The sequence below is a fragment of the Microplitis demolitor genome, chromosome 2 (genome assembly GCF_026212275.2).
Source record: "Microplitis demolitor isolate Queensland-Clemson2020A chromosome 2, iyMicDemo2.1a, whole genome shotgun sequence".
Classification (NCBI taxonomy): domain Eukaryota; kingdom Metazoa; phylum Arthropoda; class Insecta; order Hymenoptera; family Braconidae; genus Microplitis; species Microplitis demolitor.
The window spans coordinates 22,971,171-22,985,551 of NC_068546.1; the positions used below are offsets into that span (position 1 = coordinate 22,971,171).

At 29.4% G+C, this 14,381-nt stretch overlaps 3 protein-coding genes across 5 annotated transcripts; all 3 read left to right on the forward strand.

Moving 5' to 3' along the window:
- The first annotated feature begins 901 nt into the window (after positions 1–901).
- LOC106694304 (uncharacterized) lies at positions 902–6,926 on the forward strand. Of its 3 annotated transcripts, none has more exons than XM_053743046.1 (6): positions 902–955; positions 2,019–2,405; positions 2,486–2,717; positions 2,784–6,035; positions 6,123–6,592; positions 6,670–6,926. In XM_053743046.1, exons 2-6 carry the CDS (start codon positions 2,170–2,172, stop codon positions 6,818–6,820), a joined length of 4,341 nt encoding a protein of 1,446 aa, XP_053599021.1. In that variant the 5' UTR covers positions 902–955; positions 2,019–2,169; the 3' UTR covers positions 6,821–6,926. The 3 variants fall into 3 exon arrangements, with proteins under 3 accessions (XP_053599021.1, XP_014300826.1, XP_014300827.1); XM_014445340.2 differs by lacking the exon at positions 902–955 and adding an exon at positions 1,195–1,371; XM_014445341.2 differs by lacking the exon at positions 902–955 and adding an exon at positions 1,368–1,455.
- A 146-nt stretch (positions 6,927–7,072) lies between these two features.
- On the forward strand, positions 7,073–8,864 carry LOC103574834 (aquaporin-11). Its single transcript, XM_014445343.2, has 5 exons — positions 7,073–7,380; positions 7,644–7,898; positions 7,967–8,241; positions 8,301–8,439; positions 8,520–8,864. Exons 2-5 carry the CDS (start codon positions 7,718–7,720, stop codon positions 8,714–8,716), a joined length of 792 nt encoding a protein of 263 aa, XP_014300829.1. The 5' UTR covers positions 7,073–7,380; positions 7,644–7,717; the 3' UTR covers positions 8,717–8,864.
- Positions 8,865–9,108: 244 nt separating this feature from the next.
- On the forward strand, positions 9,109–13,535 carry LOC103574835 (1-phosphatidylinositol 4,5-bisphosphate phosphodiesterase). The gene is given in 17 exon segments (XM_053737092.1): positions 9,109–9,279; positions 9,369–9,569; positions 9,635–9,714; positions 9,796–9,931; positions 9,994–10,094; positions 10,158–10,324; positions 10,389–10,599; positions 10,659–10,917; positions 10,992–11,352; positions 11,387–11,784; positions 11,860–12,058; positions 12,139–12,309; positions 12,379–12,510; positions 12,571–12,745; positions 12,800–13,003; positions 13,074–13,320; positions 13,385–13,535. Coding segments are annotated over 17 exon segments (3,282 nt in total). The 3' UTR covers positions 13,454–13,535.
- Positions 13,536–14,381: the final 846 nt, after the last annotated feature.

Genomic DNA, 14,381 nt, shown 5'->3' on the forward strand with positions numbered 1-14,381 from the left:
TTCCATTCACCAATGACATGTATATTTCCTTAGTGGAAGATAATCAACTGAAAATTAATTACATCGTAGAGGTTCAAAAACGAGAAGATTCTTCAAAAAATCACCACAGTTATCGTCCCATATCTCCAGAGTTTTAATATCGATTCATTTTTAAGTAAAATCTATATAATATTAAATTTTTAATGATGTTGAGTTATATTATATATTTATGTTTTATACTTAAAACAAGTATCATTAAATTGTTAATTCAATTTAGAAATAATAAATAAAATGAATGTGTATTGCTAAAAAAAATACTTATATCATAATTACACTCTAAATTATTATCAATTGAAAAGTTGAACCAACATCTACTCGGTTTTATCGACTGAGTGAAGTAACACACACTTCACTTTTGAATTTTTCCCGCTTCTTTTGTATCCAATATCCAATTAATTAGTTTATTACAATTTTATTAATTAACGACAATTATTAAAAAATATATCAAATCTAACTGTTATCTCTACATTTGAACTCAGTTCTCAGTTCACTCAACTGTTTTAGTCAGCAATGCGCGTATAATTTGATATCAAACTAAAATAACCAACAATTAGTCTATTCAAAAAATTAATTATCATTTTTCAACAATAAACACAATTTCAGATTTAGTAAACATAAATATTAAAAATTAGATAAACGCTTGGTTGTATTAAGTAATAAAAAGTTTATATATCTATTTAAATTAACATATCTATAAAGAATTTGTGTGATATTAAATAACAAAACAAAGATAAAATTGTAAACAAAACTACAAGTCCGATAGAGAATTGAAATATTGGCGATTTTATCGATAGAGTGTAAATATGAAATTTGAAATTTTCCCGCCTCGTGAAGCTTAACCAAAAGAACACGTGGTCGCAGGCCGACGTACAATACTGAAATGAAACCCAAATTGATACTCATCAGCAGTCCACAGGTACGTTTATCTAACGATATTTACTTACTATTATTAATTATAAATAATTTAAATTATTTAAATATAACTTATTAGCAATTAATTTATCGTAAACAAATGTAACAGTATTTGAAAGTTGGATTTAAAAGATATATTTAACGGAAGCATTAGTTACGGCGTATGATGTATGATGACGATGCATTGGCGTAATCTCAAGCTTTTATATATATATATATATATAGTGTATGTGTGAGTTGAGTGTATAAGTATACATATAGTACTAGCTGGATCTTTGGTTTCGCTTCGTGTTTTATGGCTTTTATTTATCGTGTAAATCGTGTAAAATGGCGAGATAAAATTGTTATTTATCATAAATATTTATTAAATTTTATTGATACGTTATTTTATTATAAAAAACAAATTACTAACACTAACAAGTATGTATTATTTAAATAATAATGTAGCTACTTATTAGTGTACTTATTATGAAAAGAGAGATAGTGTCTGATTAGCCGACATTCGTGAGTAACTCCAACCAGTAATACACTTTATAGTTTTTTTTTTTTATAAAATTTAGGTTTCAGATAAAGCACGACTTTATTGTCGTAACCATGCATCTATTGATAATTGTGCCAGACATTTAGTAGCATCGGGTGTCGAGTTTTTTTTTTTCTTTTTATTTGTAAATGGACCTGATGGTAGAGTTCGCATGAAGATGTAGAGAAAAAAAAAATAATTTTACCGCGCCGCTCCCACCGTCAAGGAGGTTATGAGCCTTTTATATTATTTCCCATCCCCGCGAATAACGTTTTTATATTATTCACTTTTTTATAGACATAAATGTTTGTTAATAATTAAATAGTAGTTATTTAATTAATTGCTTATTTATACCTCACTTTACCATACAAGTTATCAGCAGTATGTGTGTAATAAATATGTCTGTGTGTGTGTGTGTGTTGATCTTTGTGTTAATATTAAGATTATAAAAATAATATAATTCATATAATAATGCATGATTAGTTAATAAATAAATTAATTTTAACACTAATAAATAAAAAATAAAAGAGTGTACGGATTTTAACAGGTGAAATGGTGATGACAAGTGAATGGACTGATGATTATTAAATAATAATAATAATAGTAATAATAATTGAGAGTTGAAAAATAATAAAAAAAGAGGAATATAAAAGTTAAAGAGAGGAGTTGATAATTGGTATTTGTGTGTGTGTAGTACTATGGCACATTATAATTTTGTTACTGATAATGGTTTACCGATTATGATTGAAGATGGCCAGCAATTGTGTACGGTTGATGGTCAACGTTATTTAGTATTTCAAAACGTAAATAATGGTGTTAATAATGGTAATCAAAATAACGTGGTAACTTATTCGACATTTAATGAAACTGAACCAACTGTTTATTCACATCAAGCACTTATTGGAACACAAAGTTCTGCAGCAATTGACAACGGGTATGATATTACATCATCTTTACTATTATAATTTATATATTTTATTTATTTATTTATTTATTTATTGTTTTTTGTTACAGCCAAAACGTATATATTTTAGAAACTGGAGAAATAGCTGTACAACCAAGTACATTTAAAGCCGAACCCACGCCAACTTTAATTTCAGTTGGAGACAATATACCGAAAATCGTCAAGGGTACTCCTAAAGTATCTGTAAATAACCCGAATGAAAAAAAAAATAATCAGTGGATTGTGACATCTAATTGTAGCAAAACCCCATCTCTTACGATGAATAATCAAACACAAAAAAATGTAAGTTTTATTTTATTATTATTTATTTTTCTTGAATTTATTTTTTATTATTTTTATTTTTTAAAGGCTGCTGCATTGGCTCATCTGGAACAAGGAAGAATGCCAAAGCCAAGAAGTAGATTTCCATCTCCAGCTGCATCGATATCAGGATCAGATACAATAAATATAAGTCAAAACATATTAGCGTCATCGACACCACGGCATCCATCAACTCAAACATTACGGCTAACAAATATTGCCCCAAATGCAGTTGTTGGTCCACCAAAACCAACAGCTCGCCCACCAATACGTGGTGACAACATGCTGCCACGCCGAGGAGGCTTACCAAGAGCTGGTACTCCACGTCATTCAACTCCAGTACGTCAGTACATGGATTGTTTAAGCGAGAGAATAAAAAGTGCACGAATTCCACGTATGCCACAGCCTCATCCGCATCAACAACAGCAGCAGCAACAACAGCAGCTTCGACAATTACAGCAAAAGCAACTACAACAACAACAACAGCAACAGCAACACCATCAACAACAACAACCACAACAACAACAGCAACAGCAACACCAGACTATATCATCTCAACAATTTATGACTATCAATAACTCTATCAAACGGCCAGTAATGACTCAAGCTAGGCCACGTTTACCAATGACTCCAACAAAACAAGTGACTCAACACCAAAGACCTTTACCTCAATGTCCATCAACTCCAGACTCAAGTCCTGAAAAAATGGAACTGAGTTGTCCTAATACACCTGAAAGATCAGGAGACACATTCACTGAACAAATATCACCGGGTGACAGTGACACTGGTTCTGAAAGTTTTGTTTATTTACAAAGAACGATAAAAGATCCAGCTACAGCTATTGTTCAGCAACAAGTTACTGGTAGTACTGTTAAAATGTTGGTTGTATTGGCTAGTGGAGAGCAACGATTAATAACATTTGATATACCCGCTGAAGAGTGTACAGTACAAGATCTTCTTGAACAAATAAACATTCCATTTAATGGTCAAACAATAGTATCATTGGTTACCGATGCCGCCTTAAATATAAATTATATTGTTGAAAGTGAAGCTGGTGTTATTCACACAATGCATGATACTTCAGATCCTTCAGAATCACAGTCTGAAAATCTTCAATCAAATATTCAGGTGTCTGATGATAATAGTAATTCAAACCAACAAGAAGAACCAAAATATATTGAAGGTAAAAGTACATTATGCCCTTACTGTGGTACCTATTCATTTGATTTTAATCGATGTTACAAATGTAAAAAATCATTACCAAATGATTCACGTCCAATAGCAATGGCACAAGCACCAAGTCAACGTAAAAAAGAAGTGGTTGCTGTTGAAAATTTTTATAAAAAAAGAAATGAAATTAATAAATTTGACCGTGGTGATTTAGTACCACGTAAACGTGGAAGACCACCTCGTGGACCAACAATACCAACTGGAACAATAATAAATAAAATAAAACAAATAAAAGAACCAGAGTGTTTGACGCTTTCCTCGGATGATGATGATGATGATGAAGATGGTAATGGTTCACGTAAAAAAACAACAGCTCAACATAGTAAATCATCAGTTGCTAATTCAAACACTAGTAGTATTAGTACGACAAATGATGAAATTGATTTAATATCTGAAAAAGAACCAGTAATTACAAATAATCAAATTCAAGTTCAATTTCAAATTCCACTTCAGGAACAAGATCAAGGTCAACAATTATTACAAAATAATTCGGAATTTAGTTTACGTGATGACAAAAATAATGGTGAAAGTTTAATGGATGAAGAAAATAATTTACAAAATAAAATTGAAACTTCATTTATATGTCGTACTGTAAGAATAGGTTCATATAAATATGTACCACGTGAAAAAATAATTTTAAATAAGCATGGCTTAAAATTAGTAGTACCACTTCTTGAGGATCAGAATCAATGTGTTACAATAAATGTTAAAATAAATGAAATTGTTAAAGTATTGATACATTTTGGTAAAGCAATGCCGGTATTATTTTTTTACACTAGTCCAAATTGTGGAGCAAATATACGTGAGCTATTGGGTATGCAAGATTCAAAAGGTCCATATTATGATCCTGCTGGTAAAGATCAAACACACAAGAGAATAACACTATTACCTGAAAAAATATCTGAGGAGGCTAAAAATATTTGTAAATTTATTTTTCCATTGGGATCTAAAATGGAGGATTTAAATGGCAAGGAAGCAAATGATATTCTTGTACGTGCATCACCAAAAGACAACTCACAGATGCAATTAATGATTAAAAAACAAGCAGCAACAGCAGGATTATCATCCTCATCGTCCTCAACAGCAGCAAATAATAGTAATATTGTAAATGGTCGTCCTAATGATCGTGTTGTTCAAAAATTAACTGTTTATCCACCACCACCAGCTAAAAGTGGAATAGCAATTAATACTGAAGATTATTCTTGTCTTGGTGAAGATCAATTTTTAAATGACGTTATAATAGACTTTTATTTGAAATATTTAACACTTGAAGTACTGTCAGAAGAGGATCAAAATCGTACCCATGTATTTAGTTCATATTTTTATAAACGTTTAACAAGTCGTCATGCTCAATCAGCAGATAATACTAATTCTGTATCACCAGCAGCAAAACGTCATGCTCGTGTACAAAAATGGACTAAAAATGTTAATATTTTTGAAAAAGATTTTGTAATAATTCCAATAAATGAGCATGCTCATTGGTTTTTGGCAATTATTTGTTATCCAGGACTTGTTGGTACCATTTTACCTTCACATGTAACAACTAAAGATTCTGATACTAAAAAATTAAAAAAAAATAAAGAACTTAAAGTTCAGACATTAACTATTGGAAGTACAACAATAACACCTGTTGCTACAACAACAACAATAACAATTGATCAAGCTGATGAAGATTCAGAAAGAGATGAAGCTGAGGGAGATGAAGATGAATTAGATATGGACAGTGAGGACGATGAGGAATCAAGTGACGCTGCTGAGGGCGAGTCTGCTTACTCTGTTTCTATAACTCCTGTTGAAAAACCAACACCACCAGTTGTTTCATCCGAACATGACGAAGAGCCATTTAGATCGCCCTGTATTTTAATTTTTGATTCACTCAAGGGTGCAAGTCGTTCTCGTGTCGTTGCAACCCTGCGTGATTACTTGAGTTGCGAGTATCAAGCTAAACTTGGTAAAGAAAAAGTATTTTCTAAAGATACCATAAAAGGAGCATGTCCAAAAGTACCACAACAATCAAATTTTACCGACTGTGGACTTTATTTATTACAATATGTTGAAAGTTTCTTCAAGGTATATATTTATTATTATTATTTTTTTTTTTTTAAGTATATTATTATTATTATTATTTAAATTTATTTATAATTTTAATTGTTATAGGACCCAATAAAGGATTACACAATACCAATAAAAACTCTTAAAAATTGGTTTGAAGAGATAGTAGTAACGAGAAAACGTGAAGAATTATCAAATCTTTTAATAAAATTAATGAATGACACTAAAGGTGACAAAAATATTATTTTACCGAGTGTTCAATTTCCAACGCAAGACGGCAAACTAAAACCCAAGTCTGAAAATTCGGAAAAATCTGATCTTAAAACTCCCAAGACCGAGAGTGAGGCTAAAAGAAATAAAGTTGAAGATGAACAATCATCAAGCAATATAAATAATAACAATCAACAACAACACCAACAGCAGCAGCAGCAGCATCAACAATCCCAAAATGATTCACAAGAATTAACATCTCGTGCTGGTAAAACACTTTTTACACTTGTACCATATTCATCGGCTTCAAGTACCAGCTCCGGAGAACTTAGTTCTGTTGAAATGCTTCTTGATATTAAATCCAAGTATGTCAAATCATTAATATTTAATTTAATAATTAATATTAAAATAAATTTGTTTATTTATTTTTTTAATAAAATAGATCAACGCCAAATACAAACACGGCTATATTAAGAAGTAAACGTATTCCAAGGTTAATGCTAAAAGAACCAGACACACAAGATACAGCAGCAATCACACCACCAATTCCTGTTAAAAAGCACAAGGGTGATTCTTTGGATTCTTGTAAATAATATTAAATATTAAATGACATTATTATTTGTTTTTCTTTACCTTTTTTATATTGTCAATGTCAAGTGAGTTACTTTTAAGCTATAATTCGTCATCAATAAAATAATAAACAAATTTATTAATTGTAAAAGTATGTAGTTAGTACTTGATAATTGAGAATAAATCTCAATTAATAAGACTTTAATAATAATTATTATTATTAATATTAATATTATTATTATTATTATTATTATAATATACGATTTATAATAAAAAACAAAAAAAAAAACAATGATTGCAATGACAAGGTTTTTCCTATATATCAGATCAGACAATTACGTCAATGTTATTTATAGTATTAAATAATTTGGCAGACTAAATTGCAAATGTCTTTGCTTGTCTAGTTTACCTTTACTGATATTTGCCAAAAGTACCTCTGTCTCTTTTATTTTTATTCCCACTAACTGTTTAAATATTTTTAAAAAACACTTAAATTTGTTTTCAAGATCATGCTCAGTATTTGATTGTTTGTTATCGGTTACACATTTTAATTATATTAAAGAAAGTTTATGAAATAACACCTGTAAGTTTTTTATCATGGTTATTTGATAATAAATGCATGAGTTTTTATTATTATTGTTATTAGTATTCACTCCATTGCGTTACGCAATTTGAATTAATAAGCTAGTCAATTTTAATTTTATAGTCTAGTGCTGAATAGTCGCAGCTTTTATTTAATCAGCTCGAAATCTACAATACACGGGTTTATTTATATTTACAATTCTTTAATTGACACTAATTAACTGTTTGTTTTTATTTTTTATTATTTTATTTAAAATGAGTTAGAGTTTGAGAAGAGAAAAAAAAATAAGGACAAGTGACAAGAAATAATAAGCGTAGAGAGAAAGAGAGAAAGAGTAATGGGAGCGTCACTTATTGCCTTGGCCGTTTCAACACTTTACATTGTCCTGACGAGTTTGTTGGCGTATTGGGCTAGAAGATATGCTAAATTTTATACACAAAGGGCTTTTTTACGAGCGTTATTTCTCGAGGGTATAGCCACTGCTGAATTATGTGGGGCTTGTTTTGAACTTATTATAAGTATGTATGAATAAATAACTTTAGTTTTTTTTTTTTTTAAATTACCATTAAAATTTATTTAACAATAGTTGCTGACAATTGGGGAGTGTCGATATATGCAATTTATTTGTTTGTGTTGACCGTGTGGTGGTCAATGGTCTGGGAAGATGCGACCGCTTGTCCTTACACTCATTTAGAAGAATTAGTTGAGGGTAAAAAATCTTTACGAGACGCTTTTCTTTTAATTTGGGCCGAGCTTGTCGGTGGTCTGGCTATTTTCAGATATGTCCAATTACTTTGGGCACTGGAGATTGTATCTACTCACAAGAACCGAGCGTTTGATGATTGTTCAACTGATTTACAAGTACATTGCGATATTTTAAATAATAAATACTTTTAAATTAATATTCGTAAATTATTTAGGTACCAGTAATTATTGGAGCCTTTATTGAATGTATTGCAACATGTATGTGTCGGGTCGTATCCCGTGGTCTAGGTGAATTAAATTCAAAACTCGGTTCTATTATTGATGCATTTGTTGGCACTACTCTTGTAGTTGCAGGTTTGTTATTCTTATTATTTATTAATTCATTTATTGCAGCAAGTACAGTTTTAATTAATAAATTATTATATGTTAAACAGCTTTCAACTACTCAGGTGGATACTTTAATCCTGCTTTAGCAACTTCACTAAAATACGGCTGTCTCGGTACCACGTTCATGGAACACGTGATTGTTTATTGGATCGGTGCATGTGCTGGTTCTATAGCATCCTTACGAGTTTCCCAATTACCAATTATTCAAAATTATCTTCAAAGGCTCAAAAATAAATCTGATTAAAGCACAATATTATTTACTAATTAATTATATTAGTTTTAAGTGTACAGACAATAATTTAGATAAATTTTAAATTATATTGTAAATAAAAGTATTAATCGGGCTTCCATGTAAATTGTTAATGATAATAAAAAATAATCAAAAATTTTAATTATTTATTTATTTATTTATTAATAATTCATTAGGTCAGTAATAGATCAATAGTATATGTAATAATATAAAGTTTGTAATTCAATAAAAGCGGATTACCTTTAATTTAATTTTAAAAAAGTAATAAAATGTTGAAGCGCTTCTTTGGTTCATTGTGTCACCGACCTTCGATTATTAAATGTCATTTTTATAAATTATTTTTATTTTTTTTTTTTTTTATATTATTGTTAATATTTTTATAAAAAATGACAAAGAAATTTGAATATAATTGGCGTATTGACGTCCCGGATTATTTACAAACCGGCGGCACATTTGATCGTTGGTTTGAAGATAAAGATAATACGGAATTTGAAGCCAGTTGTTTGTTTAAAGTTGACGAGTATGGTTTTTTTATGTATTGGAAAAGTGAGGGCAAGGTAAAACAATAAAAATTTAATTAATATTTGTTTTTTTTTACTTTAAGAGATAACAGTTAGTACAATAAAGTTGATTTAATTATTATTAGGACGGTGATGTTATAGAACTGGCTCAAGTGTGTGATATTCGATACGGTGGTACGCCGAAAGATCCAAAACTTTGCAATAAATTGAGTAAACACGGAACTACTGAACAACTGAACGATAAGAGTTTAACAATATGCTCTGGTCTTGATTACACAAATATTGTTTATCAGCATATTGTTTTGGAAAATCCCGAACAGGCCAAAGTAATCATGTGTATTAACAATTCATTTATATTATTTATTTTATCAATTATTTTTTTTTTCCTCAGCAATGGCAAGCAGGTTTGAGAGCTATTACGCACAATACTAAAGCTAGTAATGTTTGCCCAACGACTCAATTAATGAAACAGTAAATATTTTTTTTTTTTTTTATTTGAATGATTAAAAAAATGAAATTTCAATTTAAATTATTTAATAAAAATTTTTTTAGTTGGATGAGATTATGTTTTACAGTAGACCCAAAAGGAAAAGTACCTGTCAAAGTTATTGCAAAAACTTTTGCGTCTGGAAAAACTGAAAAACTAGTGTATCAATCATTATCTGAAATGGGATTGCCTAATGGAAAAGTATAATTCCCTCCCCTCCCTTTTATTTTAGATATCAATAATAATTTAATATTAATATTTAGAATGATAAAATGGAAAAAGAAGCATTTACTTTAGAAAAATTTACAAAACTCTATCATAATCTCTGCCCAAGAAATGATATTGAAGAATTATTTCAATCAATGTACGTCAGTTTAATTGATTTCTTTAATTTATGATTTATTTACTGTTTTAAAATTTATTTTAGAACAAAAGGGCGTGCTGAGACAATAAGTTTATCACAATTTGTACAATTTATGAATGAAAAACAACGTGATCCGACGCTTAACGAAATTCTTTACCCGCTTTACAGCGAAAATCGTTGCTCAGAGATAATTAATGACTATGAATTAGATGAAACAAACAAAGCAGCTAGTAATTAATTTATATTATTTAATTATTAGTGATAACATTATGTAAATTATTAATATTATTATAGAAAAATTATCAAAAGATGGTTTTATACGTTATCTAATGAGCGACGAGAATGCGCCAGTATTTTTAGATAAACTGGAAGAGTGGATGGACATGGATCAACCACTATCACATTACTATATAAATTCCAGTCATAATACTTATCTAAGTGGTCGTCAAATCGGTGGTAAAAGCACTGTTGAAATGTACAGACAAGTTCTTTTAGCTGGATGCAGGTAATTATTATTTTAATTATTAAAAAGAAAAAAAAATTAATTGGTAAATATTTTATTAGATGCGTTGAATTAGATTGTTGGGATGGTAAAGGTGAAGATGAAGAGCCAATAATAACTCATGGTAAAGCCATGTGCACGGATATTCTTTTTAAAGATGTAATTGTAGCTCTACGTGATTGCGCATTTGTCACCAGTGAATATCCTGTGATATTAAGTTTTGAAAATCACTGCTGTCTTAAACAACAATATAAATTAGCTAAATATTGTGATGACATATTGGGAGATTTATTATTAAAAGAACCACTTAAAGATTATCCAGTAATAATTTTTATTTATTTATGATAATTTAAAATTATAATTATTAAAAATTTAAATATTAAATAATTAAATAGTTAGAACCAGGACATCCATTGCCACCACCAAGTGCATTAAAACGAAAAATATTAATTAAAAATAAACGTCTGAAACCAGAAGTTGAAAAAGTTGAATTGGAATTATTTTTATCTGGTAATTATGAAGCTAAAGATGAAACTGTTGAAGATCCAAATGCTCCACCTTCAGAAACACCAAAAGAACCAGAACCAGCAGCTCCTGCACCTGGTGGTGACGCACCTCCTGGTGAAGGTGGCGAAGGTGGTGAACAAGTTGCTATTGCCTATACTGGAAGTTCTATGGCTTGTCATCCGTGGCTTTCGTCAATGATTAATTATGCCCAGCCAATTAAATTTCAAGGCTTTGATAAAGCTGAACGTAATTTATAAATAAATGATTAACTAATTAATTAATTAATATAAAATATTTTAATTAATGATAATTATTGTAGAAAAAAATATTCATCATAACATGTCGTCATTCTCGGAGACAGCGGCGCTAAATTATTTGAAAACGTCCGCTGTTGAATTTGTTAATTACAACAAACGCCAGATGAGTAGGATTTATCCAAAAGGAACTAGAGCTGACTCATCAAACTATATGCCTCAAGTGTTTTGGAATGCCGGCTGTCAGATGGTCGCGTTGAATTTTCAAACTCCCGATTTACCCATGCAATTGAATCAAGGAAAGTTTGAATTTAATAACACAACGGGTTACTTGTTAAAACCGGAGTTTATGAGACGATCTGACAAGAGTTTTGATCCATTTGCTGAGGGTGTTGATGGTGTTATTGCTATTTCATGTTCTGTCCGAGTAATTTATTTTACATAGTAAATTATCAATAATTAATTTAAATATTTATTAAATATTATTATTAATTTATTTAAGGTAATTGCTGGACAATTTTTATCAGATAAAAAAGTTGGTACATATGTTGAAGTTGATATGTATGGTTTACCTGCTGATACTATTAAAAAAGAATTTAGAACACGTATGGTACCAGCTAATGGATTAAATCCAGTCTACAATGAAGAGCCATTTGCATTTCGTAAAGTTGTATTACCTGACTTAGCTGTACTGAGATTTGGTATTTCATTTTTTTTTTTTTTTTTTTTTTTTTTTATCATTTTAATTAAGATTTATATATTTATAGATATATTATTTTAGGTGTTTATGATGAAAGTGGAAAATTATTAGGCCAAAGAATATTACCACTAGATGGTCTTCAAGCAGGATATCGTCATATATCATTAAAAACAGAAGCTAATTTTCCTATGGCACTTCCGATGTTATTCTGTTGCATTGAAATATCTATTTATGTACCAGATGGCTTCGGAGGTACAAAAAATATATTAGTCTTAAATCTCTATATGTGATAAAAATTATGATTATTATTTAATTTAATAGATTTTATGGCAATGTTATCGGATCCTGGTGCATTTGGAAAGGCTGCCGAGAAACAGGCGGAAAATATGAAAGCTATGGGTATTGAACAGACAGACGAAAAGAAACCTAAGAAAGAAGAAGGCCCCAAGTGGGGTAATTAAATAAATAAATAAATTATTTAATTGATTATTTAATTAATTGAAATACTTGTAGAGGAGTTTAAACCAGAACCATTGACGATAGATTTATTACGTAGAGATAAATCATACAAAGCTGGTAAGAAACAAAATAAAGAGTTGGATACTTTGAGAAAAAAACACATGAAGGAGAGACAAACGATGCAAAAAAATCATTGCGCGGCTATAGATAAATTAATTAAAGGCAAAGAGTAAGTATCTAGAAAGTAATTGACTAATTTATTAATTATTGATTTTGTTTACAGCAAGAGCGCGGTGATGGGTGATGACAATGTAAAGAAATTAGTTAAAGAACAGACGGCTCAGTGGTCGGCGATGATGGAAAAGCAACGGAAAGAAGAATGGGAACTACATAAAGTTCACGTTCAAGCTGGTAAAGATGAATTTAAAAGAGTTATGGAAGCCGTTCAAGCACAGCAAGTTAAACAATTGCAAATAAAACAAGACAAGTAATTTATTAATCTGTAAAAAAAAATTACATAACAACCATAATTATTAATATTAACAATAATTAATTAGAGATACAAAAGAATTAAATGCAAATCAAGCCAAAGTATCAGGAGAGACTGCAAAAGAAGTGATGAATGACAAAGCCTTAAAAACTAAAGGAGACAAGGAACGTAGGCTTCGTGAAAAAAAGCAAAATAATATTAAAAAATTTACCGAAGAAAGAAAAACACTTGGAATAAAACAAGGAAGAGAATCGGAAAAATTAAAAATTAATCATGAAAAAGCACTCGCTGATGTTGAAAAAACAGTTGAATTGGTACGTGATTATAATTAAATTTATAATAAAACACTTATGCTTATAATTATAAAATGAATTCCAGACGCTGGAACGTTATAAATTAGATGCTATGGAGTATGACATTTCATCAAAGACAGAGTTCTACGTATAATTAAACATGATTAAAAGTAATAGTGTAAGTTTATCTATGTTAATAAGTGATTCATTCACTTGAAGATATACAAATATATATACTATCGATTGTATTTAATGTTTATAACTCATAAGAATAAAATTTAAATATTAAATAAAACTAATGTAGACAATACTTCCTTATTGAACTTATCATTACTTTATTTTATTTCTTTGGTTTAATTAATAATAAAACGTAGATATAGATAAATAATAAAAATTAAATTAGTATAAACTACTGGTTTAAGATGTAATGGACAGCCTGTTTATAACATGTTAATTTTATTTTATTTTTATATTTTTTCTTTTTTAAAACACACAGACATACAGGCACACACCGATGAGTCACGAGCGTCGTCGGCGAATATACCTTCGGCAGCAGCAACTCTAAAAACTCATCCTCTTCATCTTCATTCTCAGTATTGCGCGCGTAACCCACCATCGCGGATCGTCACAGTCGCGTAATAATTATCATCATCAGACACGTGCTCTATTTTAATTTTAACGCATAAATTATGTCTTATCACTAATTTTAAGACAAAAACTAAATAATTTTAAATAAAATCAATAGCAACTTTATTTATTATTTATTATTTAGGCCAAAAAATATATTTTTATAATGCAGTGTTCTCGATTTAATAATTAATAGGGGAAATCACCTCGTCTCTTTTCGATGGGGTCTGCAAATTAATTTCATCAGTTCAGTGTCACTCGTTACACATATATATATATATATGTCTATCAAAATTTTTTATGTATTTTTTTTTTACATATAAAATTTAAATAAATAAATTACGAAAAAAAAAAAATAACAATTATAGTACGGTGCTGTCTAAATAAATAAAATAAATTTTTATCTGTAGAATAATAATCTATTTTTACAACCGACATTACGTTTGACTTGAGAG